The sequence below is a fragment of the Nicotiana tomentosiformis genome, chromosome 3 (assembly GCF_000390325.3).
Source record: "Nicotiana tomentosiformis chromosome 3, ASM39032v3, whole genome shotgun sequence".
NCBI classification, from domain to species: Eukaryota; Viridiplantae; Streptophyta; class Magnoliopsida; order Solanales; family Solanaceae; genus Nicotiana; species Nicotiana tomentosiformis.
The window spans coordinates 41,529,066-41,556,984 of NC_090814.1; the positions used below are offsets into that span (position 1 = coordinate 41,529,066).

A 27,919-nucleotide genomic window follows, 5' to 3' on the forward strand; every position below is an offset into this window, starting at 1 on the left:
AAATAAATGTGTTTCATCCAAAATCGACCTCAAATCGACCCTCAAATCATAAATTTTTACTCTCCAAAATCATAGAAAAAGATCCCCAAATTTTACCTTTAATTCACCTAAACTAGGTGTAATAATACATGGGTAATTAATATCTAATGATGTTTTAACTTCAATACCACACAAGAGGGGGGTGATTTGTGTGGTGTCCAATTTTTCGCGTGCACGAATTATGGAAAGACCTGGTTCTTCTATGTATTCCTTATACTACTGTTGCAGAATAATAAATGCAGAAATTAAAGAACACAAAGATTCTTATGTGGAAAATACCTGGCTCAAAAGGTGAAAAAACCACGACCTACTTCCCAGTAGGATTTTCCCAAAACTCTTCACTAAATCACTGAGCCAAAAACTGCATTTACAAAATACTTTTGTAAACCTGGGATTAACTCTAATCCCGTTGTGGCACACAGCCTCTAACTATTGCGACAACTTCAAGTTAACTCTAACTTGAATACTCTGAGTACCTATTACAATTGCCTCTAGATAAAGCTGAAAGGTACAATATGAAAACACCTACTACAATTGAACTAGAATAAAAGACAGACACTTGGAACTGGTTCTTGTATCTGGTTCATGTAGCTTCAGGTTCGTACACTTGAATCACACACGAACTGCTTGCAAAATGCCTTGCTATTTTGCTCTCAATTCACGTTTAACTTCTGCTTTTGTGCGTCCCATGTAGAATGAGAACTTCCTACGATTTATAGAGTTAGTAGAGTAGAAAACAACTAGAGTTCTAATGCTACTCTTCCTTGGTGGAAGAGTTCTAGTTGATCTCAACCTCTAACTCCTCCCTTATCTTAGATAATGTTCTCGTTGAGTAAGGAAACCTTCTCCTTATCAATTATGCAATCTTTTCGATCAGGAGATATCTATTATTATGTTAGATTTCGTTTATCTCCTGTATGTGCATCTCATGTGCTTTGAATATGCCCGTGCCTATGCCTACCAGTGATGGACCTGGTTCATCCCTGAGTTCCTTTGTCAATCTTCAAAACTATCCTTTCCTTGGGCCAACAAATTCCCCATTTTTGATGATGACAAATTTTGTGCTTCCATAAGCTTAGGCCCTGTTTCAACTTAGCTCAACATCAACACAATGTTAGAAACATTTTTTCTTTTTATCACTTATCATCAAGGACCATGTTTATTAGGTTATAAATATCACTATTCAAAGTGTAAAGCACAACCTTTTTCTCCCTTTTGGCATCATCGAAAAGTTGCATAAAAACTGTAAGATAACCAGATTTTAAAACTTACTCATGGCCACTGGAGTTACTTCAAATGCAATCATGGATTAATCATCATAGATCAAGCTAAGAATTTTAACCATCAAAGAAATATAAACAAACAGTTAGAGAAAAAATAGTGAATTTCATTGATGATTAATAAGATTCTACTACAAAGCATAAGAAGAAATAAAAATACTGAAAACATGAGCAAACAAAAAACATCCCAAACTGGGTCACTGGTTGATCTACACTAGGCTAGGAGGCTTAAGGCTTGGAAGAACTAGGTGCTTGGTTTTTTTTTTGGCTTGGAGAAGTTTCAGGATATCTTGAAGAATTCCATCATTCTTCTCCTTTTCCCTTGCTAGTTCAGTTCTGAGAGCATCTCTCTTAGACTCTACCTCAGCCAACCTTTTCTTCAGCCTCTCAATCTCAGCATCCTTAGCCCCACTTTCTTGCACCAAGGCTCGCACCTTGCTATTCACTAGTACCTTCTTAGATGAACCAGGTTCTTTAGGAGTGACATGGACTTCATAGTCACAAGCAGGTAGCGTATTTGCCCCAAAATGATCCTTGCTTGTACCAACCTCCCTTTCTTCTTTGGATTATAACTCTCAGTCACTCTCTTCAGTAGGTCTGCGAGGGTTTCCTGTTCAGATGAAACAGGTTCATCTATATTTTTCCCAAGTTGAACCAGCCCTTCTCGGCTTCGCCAGACCCACTTCCCCCTGTTTTCTTTACACTCTCCTCTACTCCAGCATATTTTTCTTCCCAAACAACCATTGCACTTGTGTCTTTGGTTAAACTCACAGGAGTGGGTGAAGAATCAACCACTCTTTTACCCTTTCTCCTCACAGCACTTCGAACACCCTTGCTCTCTTTTTCTTTTTCTTTTTCATTTTTACCATTAATTCCTCCAGACTCTGTAGTTTCAACACCTGCTATAGACCCTACTAGTATAAACCTATTCTCCAAATTTGTTCTCTCCCTGCAACAGCCTTGCGAGCAAGCATCTTTACTCTTTTCTTAGAGGTTGGGGTAGTGGAAGGGATGATAGTGAGTGTGGAAGTTTAATCAAACTGAATTTCAGTTTTGAAAAAATTTTGGAGTGTATCCCTAGAATCTAGGTACTTCAATTCGGTTGAGACTCTTTTGAACAGAATTGGTTCACTTGTAACAGATAAGTCCAAAAGGAATTTGTGAAGATGTCAGCTATTTGCTTGTCAGTAACACAAAATTCCACAGTGATCAATCATTTTTCATAGTTATCCCTCAAAAAGTGATGCCTAACATCTATGTGCTTAGTTGTCTTATGATGAACCAGGTTCTTGGTCATACTAATTGCACTAGTGTTATCACAAAAAATAGGGATACAACCAACATCAATTTCAAAGTCCATTAATTGTTGTTTGATCCACAACAATTGAGCACAACATGAAGCAGCAACAACATACTCAGCTTCAACAGTAGATAAGGCCACTGAATTTTACTTTTTGGTAGCCCAAGACACAAGACATGAGCCAAGAAAGTGTGCCATACCTGAGGTGCTCTTTCTATCCACTAGAAAACCTGCATAATCAGCATCAGCATATCCCACTAGATTGAAATTACTATCTTTTGTATACCATAGACAGAGATCAGTGGTGTCTTTTAGATGTCTCAAAATTCTCTTGACAACAGTCAAGTGAGACTCCTTTGAATTTGCCTGAAATCTTGCACAAAGGCCTACACTGAAAACAATGTTAGGTCTACTAGCAGTGAGATACAACAATAAGCCAATCATTCCCCTATACAACTTCTGATCGACAGATGAACCAGGTTCATCCATATCCAACTTTGCAGCTGTTGCAATATGAGTGTCAATTTTTTGGAATCTTCCATTTTAAACCTTTTAAGCAACTCTTTTACATATTTCTGCTGATGGATCATAGTTCCATTTGAATTTTTTTAAATTTGTAAGCCTAAAAAGAAATTAAGCTCTCCCATCATGCTTATTTCAAATTCACTCCTCGTTAGTTTAGCAAATTCTTTATTTAACTTATCAGTAGTTGCTCCAAATATTATATCATCAACATATATCTGAACTATTAAAAAATCTTTATCTTTTGCTTTCAAGAACAAAGTATTGTCAATTTTGCCTCTCTTGTAGTCATGCTCAAGCAAAGATTTTGATAATCTTTCATACCATGCTCTTGGTGCCTGCTTGAGCCCATAAAGTGCTTTGTCAAGTTTGTACACATGATCAGGATTTTCCTTGTTCTCAAACCCTGGAGGTTGTTTGACAAACACTTTTTCCTTCAAATAGCCATTTAGGAAGGCACTCTTGACATCCATCTAGTGAATGGTGAATTCCATGTAGGCAGTAAAGGCTATGAGGAGCCTTATAGCTTCCAACCTTGCCACTGGGGCAAAAGTCTCATCATAGTCTATGCCTTCCTCCTGACTATATCCTTGAACCATCAATCTTGCTTTGTTTCTTGTAACGGTTCCATCTTCATCAAGTTTATTTTTGAAGACCCACTTAATGTCAATTACTGATCTATCCAAGGGTCTTGGTACCATATGCTAAACTTGACTCCTTTCAAATTGGTTGAGTTTATCTTGCATTGCATTTACCCAATCTGCAATTACTAGTGCTCGAAGGGTCTAAAATACCCGATTAACACAAAAACGAAAAAGGAAGACGCTAACCCACAAAACTTGAGCATGAATATGGTCCTTTTTTTTTGTTGGTAAATATGAATATGGTGTTTTAACATCACGTGATCCGTTTTTGTATAAAATCGTACACCATTTCCTTTATTCTCAAAACTGGAATAGATCCCTCCGAACGGCTCCTTGAATAGTCACTGCTGCATTTTTTCCCAACTCCAAACCAAGCTTCATATTTTTCGCGAAATACCAGAAGACAAGACATCGTATGTGTTAGCTTTATATTAAATTGGTAGTATCCTCTCTATTGAAATGCAAAATGGACTCCTCATGCTTAGATTGTTTGATTGAAATTAATAACAGAACGCTGGTTTTCCTTTTGCCTTCTCTTAGGGTTTAGGGTTTGTTTGATTAAGAAGTGGGATATTCTTTAATAATCTCGAGCTATTAATTTGATAAACAACTTTTTTGGGTCGATTTTATTTACAATTTTAATTGCACCAATAATGAGTTTCCCTATTAAATTTCTAGTACTTTATAGACCCAATTTTGAAGTCTTGGACTCTTTAAAGTTTAATTTTTGAACTGTGACTTGTTTGTATATCTGCATGCATGTGTGTCAATGTAGTAAAAAAGGAGCTTTTTTTTCTTTCTCTATGTAGGTCTTCTTCCACTTTGTTTAATGTGCTTTATTTTATATTTATTTATGTTTTTTAATCTTTTTTGTTCCTGGAACTTCATTACTTGCAGAACTTCATTTCCTTCCAGACTGAATATACTGGTTTTATTAAGCAAGAGGTAACCATTGTTTGTTTGGAGCATATAATGAAATCCTTTTGAAATGCACCAGTATGGGGTTTGTCATGGAGGGCATCTAATGCTATATTTTTCATATTTGATTTAATGCCGCTATATTTTGTCTTGAGATTCTTTTGGTAAAATATGGCATGACATGCTATGTACTTCTGCACTGTGTTTTCTACCATGTTATCCATTGTTTAGTTCGATGGTTGTATAACATGAAATTTTATCTTTTGGCATGTTTTTACATATGTTTCTTAGTCCTTATGTTTCAACATATTGCATAAATATTCTGATGTGAAACCACTGATGTTTTCCAGGGTTGCTTCTGATTTGGCCATCCTGCCATGGCTAATAATTCTCACTTCACTGGCATGCAGGTATCCCTTCCAGAAGAATCTTTTTCCCTTTTCCTAAAGTTAGAAAATTTCGGTTTAATATAAAATTCTTATGCATTCTCTGGTATTTATACATCAAATACTTTGGTATCTCTGGTACATCGAATACGTTGGTGTCAAAATCTGTGTATGTAGAGAATAAGGTTCTACCACTTTTTGTATACCACTTGTATACCGGAATTTTCCTCCACTACATCAATGAACGTTACTTTATCAGAAAAGGCTTCTCGGAAGGCACAGTAGTTGCTGAATGGAGGTGTGCCAAGGTATAATGAATATGCAATCTGTATCATTCATACACACACATGTGTGTGTGTGTGTGTGTGAGAGAGAGAGAGAGAGAGAGAGAGAGAGAGAGAGAGAGAGAGAGAGAGAGAGAGAGAGAGAGAGAGAGAGAGAGAGAGAGAGAGGGAGAGGGAGATTTTGTCTTAATAACAAAAATGTAGTCTTTCAATAGTTTTGTTTGAAATCTGTTATGAGAACAACTATCCTAGGCCTAATCCTCTTTACTAATTTTGTTAGAATCTTACGCCTTCTCTATCAGTAGTCTTCTGCCTTGACTTACATATGTCTAGACAATATACAATTTTTTCCTGATAAGGAAAGGAAGGTACACCGTTGCCGGGGATTGAACCCCGGTCACCCACGTGAGGCAATATACATAAATGGAAGTACGTTCTTCTAAAATCTTCCTGAGTACTGCTCCTGGAGAATTTGTTTGTGTCTTATATGTGTTTACTATTAACTTGAATGTTGTTGCTATGAAACTAACCCTTATTAACAAAGAGGTGACGTGGTTTGTCAGTCTGCTCTGTTTACTTTGGTGGTGGATATTTAGAGTAAGAAAGATCTGAAAACTGATGTGCAGTAGGTAAAAGAATTGGTTGAGATTCTATTATCACGTTTGCTTTCGGTTTTCGTCTTTTACTGACAACATTCTTTTCCTGGATAATATTGATAGCAGAGCTCTGTCCCTATCATTCTTCAGTCATATTTTGAATTTATTACAGTTAATAGTTGAGACATCTGTGCTGCTGTTAGTGTCTCTACGAGCATAGAGAAGTTGAGGATAGCTTCCATTAAGGACTAGTAGGTTGATCTGTTTTGTTTCTGCTTTCTTCTTGACGGGGCTGCCTTTAGAGGACACCTCTGATTTGATACATTTAGGGACCAAGTTCTGGAATGGAACTCCTAGAGGCTTTCTGATTGGAAATTACTTCATTATTTCCCTGTTGTTTGCTTTGGTTTGTTGCTTTACTCTTCCTGAGTTTGATAATCAAAATATTTCTTAATATTTATCCTTATAAGAGTATGGGTGATGCATGTTCTTTCTAAAATGGATTGACAAAAGGTTACGTGGTTGGAAACTTGTTGACCACTCTAAGAAGGAGAGGAGGAGGAGGAGGAGGAGGAGGAGGAGGAGTAGTAGTAGTAGTAGTAGTAGGTTATCTAAAAGCGTTTCCTTGGAGAGGTTAGTTTTGGCACTCATCTTTGGAGTCTAACAACTTCTGTAAAACTTATGACAATAGAGACAACTAGAGCTCAAGGTCTACTGACAGAGGTTCCTATTCCAATCCTTGGATGTTTCTCCTTAAGTTACTAGTTTTCCCTGTTAAAAATAGATATTTGTTGGGCAAATAGCATTTTTAGTCCCTATGTTTTAATTAGATTATCTGCCATTACAAAGAAACCTTTCCTCTCCTTTTCTTGTAGAATTCTTCAACTGAAGACTAAGAACTTTCCTGAAATTCAATGGTAGTGTTTGTCTCCCATGTACTTAACAATTGCATACGGGACTTGAACTTCCTTTTCCATTCAGAGCCAACAGAGACTCCTTGATTATCTGCAATATTTCCATCTCAATCTTAAGAACACTGAAATTCTAAGCTACAAAATCTAAATTCACCAAAATTGGCAAATGAAAATGATGAGCTGAGCAAAACTGAGAGTAACACCATATGAAATACTAGTGAATGTGAAAGTAGCGATAAAAAAATGGAGGTTTTCTCGAGGGTAAGGAGAATGAATAATACCCTCGGCAAATTTCTGGGTTTCTTCCCATTGATATAACAGGTTTTTTCGTCGCCAGATGCTGCTCGTTGTCCTTGGAAGCCTCTGCCTGCGGCTGCTGCTTGACGGTGGGGTTCTCCACTTCTCCTGTTGCTCCCATGAATTTTTGTTCTGAAACTATGTAGGATTTGATTAAATGTAAGCTCAGATGAGCTTTGCATGCTTAAACGAGATAGAAACAGAACATGACGATAACAAATGCAAAGTGTAGTCTTGAGTGTTCAATGTTGCTTTTTAACTTATTGCCACGTCTGATGACTAACCCACCAGAATACAATACAAGAAATAATTTATGGAGTACAAAACAAGGGAAAATTAGATGCCTGAATTTGTTGTCCTTAATGTTTAACAGCCCATAATTTTGTTTGATGTTCGTTTGTATAAGGACTAGACACACACATTGCTTAATTGAAGGTCAAATGTGCTTCTTCACATATCCAAGGACTAAAAAGTAATAATGCAATAACACATGGACTAAAAATGCTATTGGCCCTATTTTTTAGTAAGGTAATTAATTTTAATTAATGTAAGGGAAATCCCCGTATACAAGTAGTATACCAAAAAGTAGAGCAACTTAGACCGAACTATGTTTCTCTACAAAAGTCACCTAATCATCTATACAAACAAGGACCTTATGGGTGTACCAAAAAGGAACTAGAGACAGGAGGTTGCTCCTTACATGTACAAAATCATCCTCGACCCCTTCAAACGCTCTCCTATTCCTTTCCCTCCAAACTACCCACATAAATAGCTACTGGAACTACATCCCATGCCTTGGGTCTTCTCCTCCTCCTGAAAGCTCAGCTGTACATTGCCTCCTTTACTGTTCTTGGCGTGACCCATTGTACTCTTAAGCAGTTTAGGACCTCCCACCATAGGCGCGTAGCTACTTGACAATGTAGTAGTAAGTGGTCCACATCTTCTCCTGAACAATTACACATATAGCACCAGCTAACATGTCTGATTCTCCTTCTCAAATTCTTGGCAGTCAATATTGCTCCCTTAGCAGCCAACCACACAAAGAAGCGCCGTTTTTTGGGCGCCCTTGGTATCCTAATCGAAAAATGGGGTGAAGTCTACTTCATTCCTTACTAGGAGTTTGTGATAGAATAATTTGACTGAGAACTGTCTATCCCTCCCCTTCTCCCATCTCCAACTGTCAAGTACAAGGTGCAATGCATACTGTTTGTAAAGTAGTTCTACTTTTTGCGTCACTTGGCCATCAGTTTGTTTTCATTTTTCTTCTGTCTGACGGTGCTTTCCGTCCATCCCGTTTTAGTGTAGATTCCTTTTCTTCTAAGTTTAGATGAGAGTGAGGTGGACGATTTCATGTATTCTTAGAAAGTTACTTCATTTTCTGGCCAATTCTCAGTGTTAATTTTCTTGGAAGGTTTGTCATAAGTTAAAAGATTCAGTACTCTGCAATTACCTGGGAAAGACAGGCAGAGCCCTTAACAGCTGATTTGGACATTGTGGCTCAAAAGTAGAAAGAACTAGTTGGCTCGGATAGGTGTATCAATGGATAGTGAGTGGGGTGGAATGAGACTATGTCAGATGGTTATTAAAAAGTAACCACACCCTTGTAGAATAACAACTCCAACTCAATAAACTACCAGTGAGTTGCATCTTAACTAGCTTAGCTGAAGTCTCACTAATATATTCTAGTTCTTTCCTAGTTTGACACAATTTTTGCATTAAAAGATGTGTTTCTTGTAACCCGAAAAGAAAAGACACTTTGTCCATCAGAAGCAGTTGAACCCAAGCCTTTAGGTAAAGATGCTTATAATTTTGTCCATTCTGGTCAAGCGCTATGATAGGCCATATGTTTGCTATCTGTCGTTATTCTCATTTCAAGCTTTGTATTGATTAGATGATGACAGTGGTTGAGCCACACCAGTTATTTTGTACACAGTTTTACACCATCTTGTTATTATGAAAGATTATCTGATTTATCAAAACAAGAAAAAGGTTTTCATGTTACTATCCGTTTTGTCTCCCAGATTCAGGTCTTGTCCTTCGAATTAATTTAGGCAGTTGTGCATGGATACTCTCAACATTGTTGCAATGATTGGAAAATCAACTAAATGTGATTGAAAAGTAGTTATATTGCTGATTTCATCTGTTCTCCCTTGCATGAATGTTGGTTGAGAAAGCCTCCTATACCGCCTTTGGCTGGTCCTCCAGGTCCTCATCAAGGTGCTATTCCATCCATGTCGCTGCAGGTAAAGTTTTTTACGTATTTTGGGGGCTGGGGTGGAGGGATAAATGGTGTTTGACTGTAGAATTGCTATGATAATTATGTTTCCCACGTTTTAGCAGTTCCAGCCTATGCTTCCACCCCAGCAGGCACAACCATATGTTTCCGGGCCATCTCAACAATTTCAGCCACTTGGACATACAAATGTTGCAATGCCTCCTCAACCTTCACAAATCCAATTTCCTCAACCAATGCAACAGGTTGCTGGTAGACCTGTAGTAGGAGGACATATCATGCCTCAAGGACCACCTACTCCCCATGATTTTCAGCGAAATAGGCCTGTCACTCCTGTTCAAGCACCACTTCAGCCAAATCTTCCAATGTCAAATAACCACATGCCTGGTGCAGGTGGCCCAAGTTTGCCATTATCTTCTTCATATAATGTAAGACCTTGAGAAGAGCTCTTGTGGTTATTGTTTTATTAGTTTTCAATGTTCGTAGAAAGGAGAGATGGTTGGCATCTCCCCTGACAGCCTTCGGGCTTTACCTGTTACAACACATCCGGTTAAGGCTTCCCGCTTCGGTGGATCTTACCCCAATTTTTTCCATCTCCAAAAAAAAAAATGTTTTCTTTCATCATATTGTTGAAATTCATCATTTCTGTTGTCATCTTCATCTTGTGGGAAACAGCAGGTAAATGCAGATTCTTCCAGCTCCCAGTATCAGATGCAGACACATGATCATAGTTTTCCGTCAGGGGGACAACCCTGGATGTCAACAAGTAATCATAATGTGAACTCTGTGACAAATATGCAGAAGACTGGGGAACTAGCAGCCCACTTGGCTGTTCCAGTGAGAATTCAATGTGTTTAATTGTGTATGTTTCTATCTGTTTCAATGTTTTTAATATATTTTGGGTTTCAGGAAGCTGTTTACGGGGTTGACTCTGTTGAGACTGCTCTGTCAGATTGGATTGAGCATGCTTCTCGAAAGGGGAAGAAGTATGTGATTACCTTCTTTTCTTGTCTTTAATTCTTGGTAACATGTTAAGGTTAATGGGTGTGTGTAACGGCTAAAAGAGTCAAATTTCAATTCTATGATACTGCAATTTCTGTTGAGGCTACTCCGTCAGATTGGATTGAACATACTTCTGGAAATGGAAAGAAGTATGTGATTTCCCTTTTTGACTTGGCTTTAATACTTGGTAACATGTTAAGGTTAATGGGTGTGTGTAGTGACTAAGAGAGTCAAATTTTCAATTCTATGATACTCCAATTTTTGGTAAGCAAACGTTTAAGATTCCAGTGAATGTACTGATATAAAATATTGGTATACAAGAAAAGGTGTGGAAAAGTATTAGCTTTTCATCTAGATCCAATCATTTATAGTTTGAGTGCTCTAGACACTAAAAGAAGAGCATGCCGAATTTGACTTATCGGAATCCTTGCTTTTGGATTATATTCACCTAGGTTACTCATAAGAATATGACGCTCAATTCCCTAGAACACGTGTATTTGAGAGTTGTGAGAAGGCACGGGAGAAAATATGTTATTGATATTGGATGATAAATACAATACAAGAGGTCCCTATTTATAGCTATACACTACAAGGAGATATTACTCCTCTTCCAATGTGAGACAAGACTACACTATACATATCTATAAACTAACACTCCTCTCAAGCCGGTGCATACACATCATATGTACCGAGCTTGTTACACATGTAACTAATACGAGAACCAGCAAGAGACTTAGTGAAAATATCTGCTAGTTGATCATTCGACTTTACAAACTTTGTAACAATATCTCCTGAAAGTATTACAAAGTGACAGTCGATCTCAATGTGTTTAGTCGTCTCATGAAACACCGGATTTGACGCAATATGAAGAGCAGCTTGGTTATCACACACTAGTTCCATTTTGCTGATTTCTCCGAACTTTAACTCCTTGAGCAACTGCTTGACCCAAACTAACTCACACGTCGCCATAGCCATGGCCCGATATTCGGCTTCGGGCCTAGATCGAGCAACTACATTCTATTTCTTACTCTTCCACGAGATCAAATTACCTCTTACTAGAACACAATATCCAGACGTAGAACGTCTATCAAAAGGTGATCCTGCCCAATCAGCATCTGTGTACCCAACAATCTGCTCGTGGCCTCGATCCTCGAATAGTAATCCTTTGCCTGGAGCTGACTTTATATACCGAAGAATGCGAACAACTGCATCCCAGTGACTATCACAGGGAGAATCCATAAACTGACTTACAACACTCACCGGAAAAGAAATGTCAGGTCTAGTCACTGTGAGGTAATTCAATTTGCCAACCAACCTCCTATATCTCGTAGGGTCTCTAAGAGGCTCCCCATGTCCAGGCATAAGCTTAGCATTCGGATCCATAGGAGAGTCAATAGGTCTGCAACCCATCATTCCAGTCTCCTCAAGAATGTCTAAGGCATACTTACGCTGTGAAATAACAATACCTGAGCTAGACTGAGCGACCTCAATACCTAGAAAATACTTCAATCAGCCCAGATCCTTAGTCTGGAAGTGCTGAAAGAGATGTTCCTTCAGATAAGTAATACCATCCTGATCATTACTAGTAATAACAATATCATCAACATAAACCATTAGATAAATACACAGATTAGGAGCAGAATGCCGATAAAACACAGAGTGATCAGCCTCACTACGAGTCATGCCGAACTCCTGAATAATTGTGCTGAACTTACCAAACCAAGCTCGAGGGGACTGTTTCAAACCATATAGTGACTTGCGCAATCTGCGCACACAACCATTAAACTCCCCCTGAGCAACAAAACCAGGTGGTTGCTCCATATAAACTCCTTCCTCAAGATCACCGTGGAGAAAAGCATTCTTATTGTCTAACTGATAAAGAGGCCAATGACGTACAACAACCATGGACAAAAAGAGACAAACAGATGCTACTTTAGCCACGGGAGAGAAAGTATCACTATAATCAAGCCCAAAAATCTGAGTATATCCTTTTGCAACAAGACGAGCCTTAAGCCAATCAACCTGGCCATTCGGGCCGACTTTGACTGCATAAACCCAACGACAACCAACAGTAGACTTACCTGCAGGAAGAGGAACAAGCTCCCAAGTGTCACTCGCATGTAAAGCAGACATCTCGTCAATCATAGTATGTCGCCATCCTGGATGAGATAGTGCCTCACCTGTAGACTTAGGGATAGAAACAGTGGACAAAGAAGATATAAAAGCATAATGTGGTGACGACAGACGATGATAACTTAAACCGACATAGTGGGGATTAAGATTAAGTGTGGATCGTACACCTTTGCGGAGTGCAATTGGTTGACTAAGAGGAGAGAAGTCCGCAGTAGGTGCAGAATCTGCTGCGGGGCGTGAATCACCTGGGCCTGATGCTGGATGTGGACGACGATGATAATTCAAGAGTGGTGGAGCTGCAGAAGGTTGAACTGGATTATGTGGAGGAACTGGAGCTATAGGTGGTGGAGCTACAACCGGAGCTATAGGTGGTGGAACTGGAGCTATAGGTGGTAGAGCTACAACTGGAGCTATAGGTGGTGGAGCTACAACTGGAGCTGTAGGTGGTGGAGCTGGAGTGACTGAATCTCCAAAAGATGAAACTGGTAGTACCTCAGAAATATCTAAGTGATGACCTGAACCTGTGAAGTATGATTGGGTTTCAAAAAAGGTAACATCAGCAGACATAAGGTACCGCTGGAGGTCAGGAGAGTAGCATCGATACCCCTTTTGTGTTCTCGAGAAACCCATAAATACGCACTTACGAGCACGAGGAGCTAACTTATCTGTTCCTGGAGTAAGGTTATGGACAAAACAAGTGCTTCCAAAGATACGGGGTGGAAGAGAGAACAAAGGTAAGTGGGGAAACATGACAGAGAATGGAACTTGGTTCTGGATAGCTGAAGATGGCATACGATTAATAAGATAGCAAGATGTAAGAACGACATCCCCCAAAACGCAACGGAGCATGAGATTGTATGAGTAGGGTACGAGCAGTTTCAATAAGATGTCTATTCTTTCTTTCAGCTACCCCATTTTGTTGAGATATGTACGGACAAGATGTTTGATGAATAATCCCATGAGATTTCATAAACTGCTGAAATGGGGAAGACAAATACTCTCGGGCATTATCAGTACGAAATGTGCGAATAGAAACCCCAAATTGATTTTGAATTTCAGCGTGGAAGGTCTGGAAAATAGAAAACAACTCAGATCGATTTTTTATCAAAAATATCCAAGTGCACCTGGAATAATCATCAATGAAACTGACAAAGTAGCGGAATCCTAAGGTGGAACTGACCCGACTAGGACCCCAAACATCTGAATGGACTAAAGTAAAAGGTGACTCTGCTCGATTATCAAGACGCCGAGGGAAATGGGAGCGGGTATGCTTACCGAGCTGACATGACTCACACTCTAGAGCTGACAAGTGAGATAAACCAGATACCATTTTCTGAAGTTTTGACAAACTGGGATGTCCTAACCGTTTATGTAATAAATCTGGTGAATCAGTAACATGATAAGTTGTAGAAGGAAGACAAGATGTGAGTTCATGTGATTTAGCAAGAATAAGGTAATAAAGTCCGTTTGATTCACGCCCGGTACTAATGATCCACCCCGTACTGCGTTCCTGTATAAAAACATGGTCATCAAGAAATAAAACAACGCATTTAAGTGATTTGGCTAAGCGACTAACAACTATGAGATTAGAAGGACTATTGGGAACATAAAGGACTGAATCTAAAGGTAAGGAAGGAAGTGGGCTTGCTTGACCTATTGCAGTTGCCATGATTTGAGACCCATTGGCCATTGTGACTTTTGGAAGAGATTGAGAATACGAAATAGTAGTGAAAAGAGATTTGTTACCAGAAATATGATCTGATGCACATGAATCAATGACCCAAGACTTAGAGGACGAAGATTGGGAGAAACAAGTCACGCTATTACCTGTTTGAACAACAGAAGCTATCTCAGAAGATGTCTGCTTACATGCTTTATACTGAAGGAACTCAATATACTCTGCTAAAGAAGCCATCCGACAATTCAAAGCATCGGTTCCCATGTCGCTACAATTTGTAGCAGTAGGGTTAACTTGAAATAGTGGAAATAAATAACTCCTGTGAGAAAACTGAAGAAATAGCTTGAAAAAACACTGTTTACAGCAGGAAAACAGAACACTGTTCTGTGCCGGAAACACTATTTCACGCCGGAAACACTGTAGCTCGCCGGAAAATTTCAAAGTTGTCGGAATTTGTTGTAACCAGGATGGATAGACTCGGAATTCCTTTGTGAGCAAGCTGTCCTGAAGAAATATTTTCAAAAAATGGCCAGAAAGGTCACTGTTCACGCCGGAAAAATATAAAAGTGGCCGGAATTTGATTTGAATTAGATGGGTAGGTTCGGAATTTTGAGGAGAGCACACTGTCCTGAAGAAGCTTCACGAAAAAATTGCCGGAAAGTGGCCGGAACCCTCGTCGGAAAAGTTGTTGCCGCCGCGTGGAGGAGCGTGGCGGCTTTTCTGCCGGATAAAATTTCAGGGGTTGGTAGTCGGAGGGTGATCTACCTCGTGGTGGTGTTGGTTTTAGCACAACACCGACAGAAAGTGACTTTTACTTAGACAAGCCTTAGGTCACCGGAAAAATTACACGATGACTAAGTTCTTTCTTCCCGGTTAACGCTGGAATGACGCACAACGATCTTTTCTCACTAATGCTCTGATACCATGTGAGAAGGCACGGGAGAAAATATGTTATTGATATTAGATGATAAATACAATACAAGAGGTCCCTATTTATAGCTATACACTACAAGGAGATATTACTCCTCTTCCAATGTGGGACAAGACTACACTATACATATCTATAAACTAACAAGAGTCATTAGACCTTTGGCTAATAGTTCAGTTGTTCCTAGAGGAATTCACTCTGGGCATCCAAAAAAAGGGAGGGCTGTATCAGTGCCTGGGAGAATTATCCATCCCTCTAATAGAAGCTGATGATGTGAACTTAGAGCTCTTATCCCTCTTTCTAGATCATCTTGCTACACGCCATCTGTCAAAATGTTAAATGTGTTGCTTATCTCAGATATCTGCTCGCCAGGCAAGTTGACAGTTAGCACTTCCTTTCCTCTTTAAGACTCTTCAATTTCTCGCCAAATTGTCCACATCATTGTTGGAAATGTCACTTCCCAAGCAATGTCTCTATTTCTTCTTGTAATTCTGTCGCGACTCTGGAAAATGGTTCTTCATGTTTCCTTGCATACTCAACTGATATCTCTCATGTTTAGCATCTTATTCCATGCCCTTGCTACAGTGTAACTTTGAGAAATAAGTAGAAGAGTTTGGTGGAATGCATCAAAACAATATCTTACGCCTGAATGCTTCTATATGCACTCTTTACTATGCTTTTTTAAAGGTAAAATAACTTTATTATGATTGTAATTAGTTTGGAAAACAAGCTGTATAACCATAAAGTAGAAAATCCGCAAAAAAGATGATTCTCTATAAAAGATACCCAATCTCCTTACAAACTGGATTCTAATTGGTGCACCAAAAAGAAATTAGAGGTAATATTCATCAATGTACACAATCACTTTCTATCCCTTCAACAGCTCTCATATTTCTATCCCTTTAAAGGAAGGACATAAGAGCTAGTGGAGCAATATCCCACACCTTTGTCTTCTCTCCCTTCTTCTGAAAGCACAACTTAATATTGCCTCCTTCACTGTGCCTGACATCCTCCATTGTAAGCCGAACCATTTCAAAATCTCCCACCATAACTGATATGCTACATATAATGCAAAAGGAGATGATCTATATCTTTACACGAAGTGTTATACATAAAAAACCAACTGACATATGTAATCCTCCTCGTTCTAGTTTCGCTGTTGAGATCACTCCTCTTACTGTCAACCAAGCCAAAAAACATACCTTTCTGGTGTCCCAGCCAAATTGATTGATACAGGGATGCTAGTTCTTCTCTAACCAAAAGCTTATGGTAATACGACTTAACTGAGAGCCTCCTGTTGATCCCAACCCCATCTCCATTAGTCCTGTTTGACAAGCAATGCGTTTACCTTGTAGAACATTTCAAATAGGCTTTCAAGTTCATCTATCTCCCAATCTTGAAGACACTCCTCCTATACTTCAAGTCCCATTGAATTCCTCCTCATGCATCCTTCTTACCCGCTGTTCTGTCATTTCTTTCCGTAGATGTTTGGAAATGTGTGAATCAACCACACCACATGTGCTTCCAAAAATTGCCCCTAGTTCCATCCCCAACCCTAAATATGACTTATCCGCTGAACTCGTCCCATCCCTTCATAATATTCCTCCACAGGCTGCTCCCAAAAGGAAAATGTGTTTTAAGTCCTCGGCCCCATCCACCTTTCATGTTTTTCTGCTATTACCCCCTCCATAGAGCTTGTTCCTCGATCTCAAATCTCTATGTAGAGCCTTGCTGAAAACATGAAGATCTATCCGTGAGGCCTCCCCATCTCTTTGGTGTCGTTACTCTCTCCCATCTGACTAAGTGAAGCTTCGGAGCCCCCTTTCCTTACTCCCATAAGCAGTTCCTTTGGAGTCTCTCTAATTTATATGAATACTAACCAATGCTTGTAGCGGTGACATGAAGCATGTCGGAATAGTCGACAAAACACTCTGTACTCCCTTCCTCCCTTTTGACAAATAGTTCCTCTGCCATCCTGCTAATCTCTTTTCAACTCTTTCAATCATCACTTTTCACTGTGTTTGGTCCTTGTTAGACGCACACAAGGCACACCAAGATGTATAGTGGGTAGAGCTCCAAATCGATATGGTCCACTGCGCCGCCCACTCACATGATCTCATACTTTGTGAGGTTTATCTTCAGATCTTGATACTATCTCATACCATATTGGGTTAATGTCTGCATCACAAACACTAATGTGTTGTCCGCGAACAAGTAGTGGGTAAATTGGCTCCCATCACTGTCGAGAAGTCCCTCAAGTATCCACCTACAACTGCTTTGTCCATCATTTTTGTTCCAGTAGTATCAAAGTCAATGTGCCCTGCAGTCTGAGTCCCCTCGGACTGCCAAAGACACCGCATGGACTGCCATTCACCGCAACCAAGTTCTATCTGACTATTGATAAGCAGAACTTGATCCACCTCAATCAATGAAGTTATTTTGACCCCAATTTACCATCATACATCTTTTACATGTGGATTCATGCTAGTAGGTATTGCTAATTGAGCATCTTTTAATGATCACTTGCAAATCATGATTGCTATTGTTATTATATTTCCTATGGGTTTATCACTTCAACCAATTACTAACTTTCTTACAATTCTGCAATTAAATTTTTAGATATTATTATAATCGAAGGACAAGAATCTCTAGCTGGGAGAAACCTCTAGAGCTGATGACAGATATGGAGGTGAGGTCACTTGTCAGCCAGCTTTTAGTCTTTTGCTTTATGCAGACAAGAGTGGGTTGCTCTAGTGGTAAGCACCCTCCACTTCCAACTAAGAGGTTGTGAGTTCGAGTCACCCCAAGAGCAAGTTGGGGAGTTCTTGGAGGGAGGGAGCCGAGGGTTTATCGTAATCAGCCTCTCTACCCTAGGGTAGGGGTAAGGTCTGCGTACACACTACCCTCCCCAGACCCCACTAGTGGGATTATACTGGGTTGTTGTTGTTGTTGTTGCTTTATGCAGATAGTGACAGTTTAGTTTTATCCAATTTCTTGTACTTAAAAAAAAAGTTTTATCCTATTCTTGAAGTATGAAGCTTAACACTCTTTCTTTCCTGAACATCTGTGATTTCTGCATAATGTTCGGAGAGAGAGAGCAGATCTCTCTGATCTTGCTATACTATGTAGTCTTCAATTGGGATATTCATTTGCCTTTTGTTTCCAGTATAGCTATAAAAGATTTTGTATTTTCCACTATTGTTCTAAAAGATGTGTGTTAAGCATATGCAATACATGATTATTTTGGGCCATTTTTTTACCAGCAATTTTTTTGTCTTGATTAATGTAATGTCATTGTTACTCTATAGCTAGATGGGGAGTGGAAACTTGATGTAAGACTGAGGTTCACTCTTCACATTCTGGTTTACAGAAGAGTAGTTTGGCTGGTGGGGAGATTTTTGGACTTTGATTGTTTAAGGTGAGGGACAAATATTAAGGGACTAAGAGCTGGAGGTATAAGGAAGTCTGAACACTTGCAAGTTACAAAGCAGTAATGTTACTATTCAAAGCGTAAAATTTTATCCTATTGAAATAAATATGCACAAAACATGGAAGAAGTAAAAAAGTGGAAGAATGATAATTTAGGATTTTGCCAAGACCCCAAAAATTAATCTGTTGAGGATGGTCCCAAATCACAAATAAACTTTATAAACTTTTGGAAATTAATTCAAGTGTTCTAGGACTGAGTTGAATCATAAATGGATATAAGCAACAAGCTTCTTTGACTAGTACTTTAAGATGAGGCTACACAATGCACGTTTTCTTTGGATCTATTTGCCTAAATATGTGTCATACAATGAGAAACCATAGGTGTCTTGACTTTCTTCTCTTTGGAGGGAACATATGATATATCCTCGGAGTTACCTTCATTCTTTGTTCCTAAAACTTGAGCAATTAGCTGTTATTATGATGTGCAGCTTATAAACTAGAAGATCAAACAATAAATATAGAAGTGACAGATGTATGAAACACAACCTGCCAAGTTTCATTAGCTGGCTTGCATTCTGACACTTGCTTTTAGTCCTTTGTATCTTAATATCAATATTAAAATGTGTGCTTGGATTAGGTATTCTTTTAAGAGCTTGAGTTCCTTCCTCTAGTCACTCTGATGGGATTGTTAAAATGTGAGGAAATCTCGTTATATTCCTTCTATTGTCAAAGAGAAACTGTAGAAAAGTGTCAAAATTTGTTGGAGTTGTAAGGACAAAGCACAGTTAAAGTATGAGCTTTAGCAAAGAAAGGCGCCAATCAAGAATATATACAAATAGTTAATTATTTGCAGAATATATCTGGACCCCCTTGAACTTAGCACATTTTGTTCAGTGCACACCTGAACTAATTTTGGTTCTAATTACTCCCTGAACTTCGCATTTGATAGCCTCGACCCTCCGGGATGCTGATGTGGCAAAAACCATAAATACACTCTCTTTTAGGCCATGGATGGGAAAAAAAGAAATTAGCTTTCAAGTGGGGTATTTTCCAACTATTATTGCCACATAATAAAATACAATGATTTATTTGTTCCTATTGTATTTCTCCTTGTTTCTTCTTAATATACATGGCGTATTTTATCCCAATTGTGTTTGTTTCCTCTTTAGATACAGTGGTTATTTGTTCCAACTGTGTAAATCCTCTTTTTTCTTTTCGGGCCAAATCAAACTTCATTAGTTGAGCTAAATAAAAAGAAGGTTTAGCCAAAGCAATGGAGTTCAAAGAGTGTACTTTCTAGAGAAAGAAAAAGATTGTGTATTTTTTCCTCATGCAATAGCTATTTGTTTTAACTATTTATTATTTTTTTGGGTCAAATTTGTAAAACATTTGGTTGGAATTTCATTATTTTTTTGCTAATGCAATGGAGTTCAAACCGTGCATTTTCTAGAGAAAGAATAATTTCTTTTTTTCATGCAATAGTTATTTGTTTTAACTATATATTTATTTTTTTGGGGTCAAATTTGTAAAACATTTGGTTAGAATTTTATTATTTTTAGCCAAAATAATGGAGTTCGTTTGCGTATTTCTTTTTATTTCTTCTTTAGATGCAATTTTTTTTTGGTCAAGTATGTAAAAATAACTTAGATTAGAATATCATTATCTTTAGCCAAACAAAACAATTGTAGCCAAAACAATGTTGTTCTAAGTTTTTTTACATATATGGCCCGAAAAAGATGATCCATGTAATTGGTGGGTTTAAAAGGATAAAAAAATATACTTTCAAAGATTGTCTTTGCCTTCTCAGAAAAAGAAGAAGAAAAATTCATTATAATTCTAAACGTTTTTGCTAATTTTTATACTTAGGGTGTGTTTGGTATAAATGTTTTTCAACTTTCCCATGTTTGGTTAGCTTAAATGTTATGAAAAAATATTTTTCTTGTGAAATCATTTTTCTCCTTACCCCACTTGTGGGATTCCACTGGGTTGTCGTTGAAATCATTTTTCTCCAAATGGTGGAAAATGACTTCCCTACCAAGAGGAGGGAAAACATTTTCCAAGGCTCTCTTTCAACTTTCCCCATCCCACCCTTACCCCCCCAATCCACACCCTTGCCACCCCCTATCCCCGGAGCCTTGACCTACCACACTGTACCTCGACCTCGCCCGGACCTACCCCCACCATGGCACCCTCCGCCCACCCTCTAACTCCCCGCCCTGACCAACCTCCCCCTTCCTGGCCCACCGCCCACTTCCCCTACCCAATTTGGTCAAGGGCAACTTTCAAGTGGAGGGCAAACGTAAACCATTTGGACCCATATTAGTCCGAACATTAAACTTGGGATAAATATTAACAATTTTCTAAAGTATAGGTGTAAATATGATCATTTTCTTTTTTAATGATTCTGTTAGCTGAATTGAAAACAAGGGCAAATGTGTGCCAGTTGTGTAACGACGAGGGTATGATTGACTAGGGCTGCTTATCAGGCGGATTGGGCGGTTATTTACTCTTAACGGTTTGGCTTATCGGTTATCGGCTTTTAAATATATTAATCCGCTAGCCACCCGATAAGATATCAGGCGGATTGGTATCGGTTTAGCTCTTATCGGGCGGTTATCGGGCGGTTTATCGGATTATTTGCTGACCGCTGTGACTCAAAATAAAATTCATATGCTCAGCAGACTACATTCCAGTCTATAGAATATGACACCTAAGAAGAGAGCTAAATAGAAGAAATATAGAGCTACATTCTAGCGTATTTCCCAGTAGAATCATCTCTGGGGATGAGCCTATTAACAACTTATAACTATCAGAAGAAATAGAAGAGAACACTGGGTATAACACATGACATCAAAATTATCTAATAGTAACTAACTGGAATAGTAAATTATAACTAAATGTCTAATAGTAAATTAGTAATAGATAGAGTACTGGAAGTGGAAGAAGGGTTTTTGATTATTTAATATATATATGGATCAAAATAAATTTTATATACATATATATATATATATATATATATATATATTTTCTTAACGGGTTAACGGATTATCCGTTAAGAAAATTGAATAATCCGCCCCCAAACCGATAAGCCGTTAATAAAAAAATTTCAATCCGTTCCCCGTCCGTTAAACCGTTAAACCGATACCAATAAGCCATTAAGCTTCGGTTTTGGTTCGGTTTTCGGTTTCGGTTCGATTTTGAACACCCCTATGATTGACCCCAACTTTAAAGGAGGGTAAAAGTAGACCATTTCACAAACCACAAGGGCAATTTGAACCTTTTCCTTTTTCTCTTTTGAAGTTTGGCAGGGGATATCAATAACCTCCGACTGGTGTTAATGTCATTGTTTTCTTATTCAACATTTGAATTTGCATGTTTTCTTTGGTTTTTGATTATAGCTTGTTTGAGGGCTGTCTTTCTTGATGCATATGTTATTTTGAACCACTGCACGCATGCTTCCATGTTCCATCCTGGACTGTACAGCTGGAAGTTACTGATATCTATTCCTGAGATACTGTATGTTCAGCTTTTTGACTTGATCTGCGTTCATTCTGTTTTCATTGGGGACAGAGGGCGGATGCATCAACTGACTGGAGAGAATTTACAAGTCCTCAGGGAAAAAAGTGTGTAACTTATATAGGTTCTTCTTGTCCTTGTTCTGGTTGTTCTTTTACAGTGTGGATACTTTTGTGTGTTATTTATGCATAATGCTGATTGCTTTGATTATTCTCTACAGGTATTACTACAACAAGGTTACTAGAAAGTCAAAATGGAAAATGCCTGATGAAGTCAAGGTGATGTTAAATTTTAAATCCAATATGGATTTTTCATTGCTTTAAATTCCATGATAAAAAAAGAGGAAACTATTCTGTTTTGTTGTATCTGTTTCTCAAAAATCTATTATTTATGCATCCACAGTTGGCTCGTCAGGGTATGAAAGTGGATTTAGTCAAGGGATTGGGAAAAGAAAGGGACAGTATTTCACACGCTTCTGATTTTGGATCCATTTCTGGTGTGAAAACATCATCCCCCAGTGCAAATGGTTCACTAGTCTCAGCACAAGGAGCTATGTCAAGCCCAATTGCTGTGGCACCAGTTTCTAACTTACCAACTATTGTGGCTTCAGAATCATCAAGTTTATCTGGTAATATTTCTTCCCTGACGATTGGTGCAGTCGAAATGCAGAATTCTTTGGAACCTGCCTCGCCAGCTGTTGCTACTTCAGAGAAAAATGGAACAGCAGTAACCTTGGAAAATTCTGTTGCAACACCAGTGTATGCTAGAAAGATTCATATGTTTCAGATTAAATTTGCCTCTGGCTTGTGTTGCTATCATATTTGGACTTCAATTTTTGCAGGACTAGTTCTGAGTTTCCTTCAGCTCAGGACTCAATAGTGTATGAAGATGGAGTTTCTCTGGAAAATACGGAGGTACTTTGCCTTTTTGAAATAATTATGCGATTAGGTAAGTACTAGTGGTTAAAACCCTAAGAAAGCTTTTATTAGCTGGATGTTGATCCAACAATGTACTGCAGTTGTTAGTCAATTGCTAACAGGTAAAGATTATGCTCCAATGAGTTTTTCTCTTCTGTACTTTGTGCTTGATGTTGTGCCTTAAATGCAGGAAGTTAAGAAAGATGCTACGATATCTGAAACAGGCAGTGTTACTCCATCAGAAGAGAAAACAGTTGAGCCGGGACCATTAGTTTATGAGAGCAAAGCGGTAAATTTAATTGTTTTTCCGTTTTTCTCCCTTTGTTGTATGTTCTGAAAATTTCTCTTACTCCTATTCTCCTGTTTAAGTATCTGAGCTTTATTACCTCGAGTTATTGCTTACATTGCTTGTTATGATATCCTTTTGCATATTGTCTTCAACTCTTGGCTGCTAAATTCAGGAGGCAAAGAGTGCATTCAAAATTCTTCTAGAGTCTGCAAATATTGGGTCTGACTGGACGTGGGATCAGGTTTATTACTTGCTTTGTTTTGTGCATGCGGAATAATTGAGGAAGATCATTTGATATGAATTGTATTTGTCAGGCAATGAGAGCAATAATCAATGACCGGAGATATGGTGCTCTAAAATCTCTTGGTGAGCGGAAGCAAGCTTTTAATGAGGTATCTCTCCTAGTAGGCATTTGATGATGATGCAGTTGATGGAAAATTTTCCCTTTCCAGTTGATGTTTTGGTTACATAACAAATATCTGGAATGGGTCAATTGCTGCTTCAATGTTTCAGCATACTGTACTTAAAAAAGTATAAGATCTATAGCTTAATATGTAAGTTCTGTGTTCTGTTCCAGTATCTGAGCCATAAGAAAAAACTGGAAGCTGAAGAGAGACGTGTTAAACAGAAGAAAGCTCGGGAAGATTTCAGGATAATGTTAGAAGTAAGCGAAATGTTCTTTTTATGATTTTCTTTTGTGAGTTTCTTCCATTTGATATATCTTAATGTGTAAGACACTTGGTATATTTCACTTATTTAAAAAAAAAAAGATTTGATTTTCACAACAATTGCTGTTATTTTTCAATCTTCCACAGGAGTGCAAGGAGCTGGCACCATCTACAAGATGGAGGTTTGTCTTTCATTTGTAATGCTAAGTTGTATGCTGCTGGTTTTCTGTTCTTGATCATTGTTTGTATTTTTTGTGTACCTTGAATTTGCTCCATCATTTGTGCAAGTTCAGTTTGATCCACTAACTATCTGCTATTGATTATTCAGTAAGGCAATCTCCATATTCGAACATGATGAACGTTTTAAAGCTGTTGAACGAGCAAAAGATCGTGAGGACCTTTTTGAAGATTATATGGAGAAACTTGAGAAAAAGGTGAATCTTCTTCCACAGAGTTAGTAAAGGAAGGCACTTACAAGAAGTTGTGGATTTCCCTTGTGTCAATCAATTCTTGTCTGCTTGTATTTGTTAGAATCCAGCATTGGTTAAGTTGCAGGCTGTTATTTCCTTGTATGATCTTGGACAAGCCTCACTAATTGAGTTAGCCTTTCATGTTGAGTTAGGCAAGCCACAAGGTCCATTATCTTAAACATGGTATTAGAGGCAGATTTATTCTGATGCTAGACTATTCATTGTTAGCCCACCAAGGTTACTCAACGCCCCAAATGTCCAGTCTTGGGTGTGCAATTAATGTGTTAGAATCCCACATCGGTTGGGCTTATGGGTTGTAGTTTCCTTTATATGGTCTTGGACAATCTTAAACATGGTTTAAGAGGCAGACCTATCCTGATGCTAGACTATTCAATATTAGCCACGTAGGTTACTCGATGCTCTGTCCAGTCTTGGGCATGCGATTAATGTGTTAGAATCCCTCATCAGTTAGGTGTATGGGCTGTAGTTTCCTTATATGGTCTTGGACAATTCTCCCCACCTTAGCTTTCAGAATTGAGTTAGGTTCTCGGTTCATTACCTCAACAATATTCATTCCATTCCCTCTGCAAAACGTCTTTTAATTTGTTACCCTTTTTTTTTTGGTTTAAAGAGGGAAAAAATAAGTGTTCTAAAGTTTCAACTTAAAATCTAGTGTTCATTGAATAAATTTTAAATGGGTTCTCAAGGGGCGACAGCATTTTAAATTTGTTCACCAATGAATTCCAATCTAAACAGACTTTTAATTGGTATTTCTGCACACACTTTCTTATCTTCACTCTTCCGTCTTTCCTGTACTGAATGGAATTTTGCTTGAATCGAAACCATGACACGCTTCTTTCTCCCTCCCTCTGCTGATCCCTTTCGCCCCAAAAAATAGAAGAAGCTTTTCAATACTTTCATGCAAGTGTAGATGATGTCCCTTTTTAGAAGTGGTCTGCTTTAAAGAGAAATTTTATCTTATTACTTTGTACTGAATCTTTTTTAGGAGCGTGCAAGGGCATTGGAGGAGCAGAAGCGCAACAGAGTGGAGTATTTAGAATTTTTAAAATCCTGTGACTTTATTAAGGTATTTGTCCCAGTGGAATTAGCACCAGTTCCTATATTATGTTTTTCCATTTCCAGGAGGTAGAACTTTCTTTTGTTGCTGACTTCTTTTGTTCAGGCCAGCAGCCAGTGGCGGAAAGTTCAGGACCGCTTAGAAGATGATGAAAGATGCTCTTGCCTTGAGAAAATTGACCGTTTGGAGATTTTCCAGGTAGTTCTTATTTTTCTTACTCAAACAATTTTTTTAACATCTCATTTTGTAAGCACCAGCATTGAAGTTATGTTGCAACCTTTTTTTTTTTTTTTTGCTTTTCTGTACATTAGGAATATATACGTGATTTAGAGAGGGAAGAGGAGGAGCACAGGAAACTGCGGATGGTATATTGTTAATTGGACTCTGGGGTTTGCCATTAAATTTACCTTTTGAGACTTTGTTTTATCTCTTTCTGACTGAACATATACCACGGATTCAAATAGGATGAATTGAGGAAAGCAGAACGTAAAAATCGTGATGAGTTCCGAAAACTGATGGAAGAGCATCTTGCTGCGGGAATACTTAATGCAAAAACTAACTGGCGTGATTATTGCATCAAGGTTATTAATTCTTTCTTACTTTCCCTGAGAGTGATTATATTCATTAATTTCCTTTTTGTTTTGTGTTCTTTTTGAATTTCATAACCAAGAATTTCCTTCTTTATTTTTTGTGCTTTCAGGTCAAAGATTTACCTGCATATCAGGCTGTCTCATCAAATACCTCAGGGCCAACAGCAAAAGACTTATTTCAAGATGTTTTTGATGAGCTGGAGAAACAGGTGAACATAGGTTGCTAGTATCTCTCTAAGTAGTACATTGGCTCACAAATGTACTGGTGAAGTTTCTTGTGGCGTGGGAGATATGTTTCATGTGAATTTCTGTGGATGATAGCATTTTGCTTTTTATTGTTGATTAGTATTACCAAATCATGCTTAATTCGGCCTGATATCAAAGAGGAAAAGGAGGTACTGATGGAAATAATATTGTAGGATATGGAATTTAGAGGTTAGAGAAAAAGGACTATACTTTTGTGGCACAATTGCTATGTGAAAAGGTGTGTGCACAGATTTTCTTTTTATAAGGTTTTCATATCCTTTCCACTAGACAAACACAGATTGAATTTACAAACTGAGTGTTCTGCAGAGATCATGGTGCCAAACAACCAAATTGATTTATTAAAGCAAGCAAGGACTAAATTGGTGATATATCTGTCAACTACAGTTTGTAAGGGGATTTAACAAATCAGCCGTCATAAATTTTTTGATCTGAAGCATTTTAGTCAATTACCAGTTGAAGCCTGACATGCCTCCACGATCTTCTCTGTTTGCTCATCAATCAGAGACAGAATCTCCGACAGATTTTACTAGTGCAAGCTTCATGATATAAACTTTGCTCTTTTCTTGAGAAGCATAAACTAGAGGGAAGGCTTTCTTAAAGAAAACATAAACTACAGCGTTACATGTATTTTGGGTGATGCATTAATATTTAGTAGAAGGTTACTAGTACTTAGAGTGATCCATTGATATTTAGTTGTCATTTCTGATGATATGATCACCTGAATGCATACCTTAGCACATCTTTGGATGGCACTCTAGCTTAGCATTACAAGTAGTTGCATTCTGGAAGAACTGCAAGTTCTTGTGCAATGTTTCAATAACTCTCTCCTCCACCCTATTATATGGAAACGTTATCTTGTTACGTAAGCGCACCTGTAGGTGCATAGTGTCTGTTGGGAGAAATTTTGCTTTTGAAATATCATTGTAAATGGGCCTTACTTACTGAAAATATGTTTGACTAGCATGCGTGTCAAAAAGAAATGTCATTGTGAATGGGTTAGAATAATTGCTTTAACAAAAGGGATCTTACAAAGAAACAGTATCAGCTTGATACTGTTTTTTTCTAATAAAATCTTACCTCATCAAAAAAGAAAATTCCTTTAACAAAAGGGGGCCTTACTTAAAGAAGATATGTTCGGCTAGCATGCTTGTCAAAGTCTGTCATTTGTTCTTTGGGAGGATAATTGCTGTATTTTGGATCATCTGAAGAACCTTGAAAAGTTGATTTCAATAGCTGTTTTTGAAGTCCTCGAGTCCCTGAAATTTTGGGAAGTTCTGTTTATGCACTTTCCAACACAGAAGATCTTTGCAAGAAAAAGGATTTAGGATCTTACATACTTCCCAAAATGTTTATTGGATACAAGTTTCAAAAAAAAAAATTGATATATCAAAAGACAACGACTGGGTGTGGATAAGAAAGGAGTATACATGTGAGAAGACTTGCTTTCTATAAGGCGATGTTAACTGTCAAACACCAATTGTAATCCAAAGGTTATGGAATTAATTAAGCTATCATATGGCCAGGTTGTATAACATTTACAC

The 27,919-nt window shown here is 38.2% G+C and overlaps 1 protein-coding gene, 1 long non-coding RNA gene and 1 pseudogene across 13 annotated transcripts in view; all 3 read left to right on the plus strand.

Annotated features, from left to right (window-relative positions):
* The first annotated feature begins 3,926 nt into the window (after positions 1 to 3,926).
* The window catches only part of LOC104098947 (pre-mRNA-processing protein 40A-like), a 28,583-nt gene continuing 4,590 nt past the window's right edge, over positions 3,927 to 27,919 (plus strand). The window contains exons 1-23 of one of the 12 annotated variants that reach the window (XM_070196880.1): positions 3,927 to 4,198; positions 4,683 to 4,730; positions 5,054 to 5,113; positions 9,355 to 9,423; positions 9,518 to 9,841; positions 10,089 to 10,250; positions 10,323 to 10,399; positions 17,774 to 17,843; positions 22,154 to 22,206; positions 22,320 to 22,377; positions 22,502 to 22,857; positions 22,941 to 23,013; positions 23,207 to 23,305; positions 23,478 to 23,546; positions 23,620 to 23,697; positions 23,883 to 23,969; positions 24,121 to 24,155; positions 24,302 to 24,407; positions 25,450 to 25,530; positions 25,627 to 25,719; positions 25,833 to 25,886; positions 25,986 to 26,102; positions 26,222 to 26,320. In XM_070196880.1, the coding sequence (XP_070052981.1) occupies positions 5,081 to 5,113; positions 9,355 to 9,423; positions 9,518 to 9,841; positions 10,089 to 10,250; positions 10,323 to 10,399; positions 17,774 to 17,843; positions 22,154 to 22,206; positions 22,320 to 22,377; positions 22,502 to 22,857; positions 22,941 to 23,013; positions 23,207 to 23,305; positions 23,478 to 23,546; positions 23,620 to 23,697; positions 23,883 to 23,969; positions 24,121 to 24,155; positions 24,302 to 24,407; positions 25,450 to 25,530; positions 25,627 to 25,719; positions 25,833 to 25,886; positions 25,986 to 26,102; positions 26,222 to 26,320 (2,193 nt within the window). In that variant the 5' untranslated portion in view covers positions 3,927 to 4,198; positions 4,683 to 4,730; positions 5,054 to 5,080. Of the gene's footprint in view, positions 4,199 to 4,682; positions 4,731 to 5,053; positions 5,114 to 9,201; positions 9,424 to 9,517; positions 9,842 to 10,088; positions 10,251 to 10,322; positions 10,400 to 17,773; positions 17,844 to 22,153; positions 22,207 to 22,319; positions 22,378 to 22,501; positions 22,858 to 22,940; positions 23,014 to 23,206; positions 23,306 to 23,477; positions 23,547 to 23,619; positions 23,698 to 23,882; positions 23,970 to 24,120; positions 24,156 to 24,301; positions 24,408 to 25,449; positions 25,531 to 25,626; positions 25,720 to 25,832; positions 25,887 to 25,985; positions 26,103 to 26,221; positions 26,321 to 27,919 lie in introns of those variants that run through there. The other 11 variants (XM_070196877.1, XM_070196869.1, XM_070196873.1 and 8 more) reach the window with 11 other exon arrangements.
* LOC117278243 (U6atac minor spliceosomal RNA) lies at positions 9,890 to 10,003 on the plus strand (annotated as a pseudogene).
* Positions 26,350 to 27,809, plus strand: LOC108945621 (uncharacterized). The gene is made up of 2 exons (XR_001969811.2): positions 26,350 to 26,595; positions 26,685 to 27,809. It is a non-coding gene; the product is annotated as an uncharacterized lncRNA (long non-coding RNA).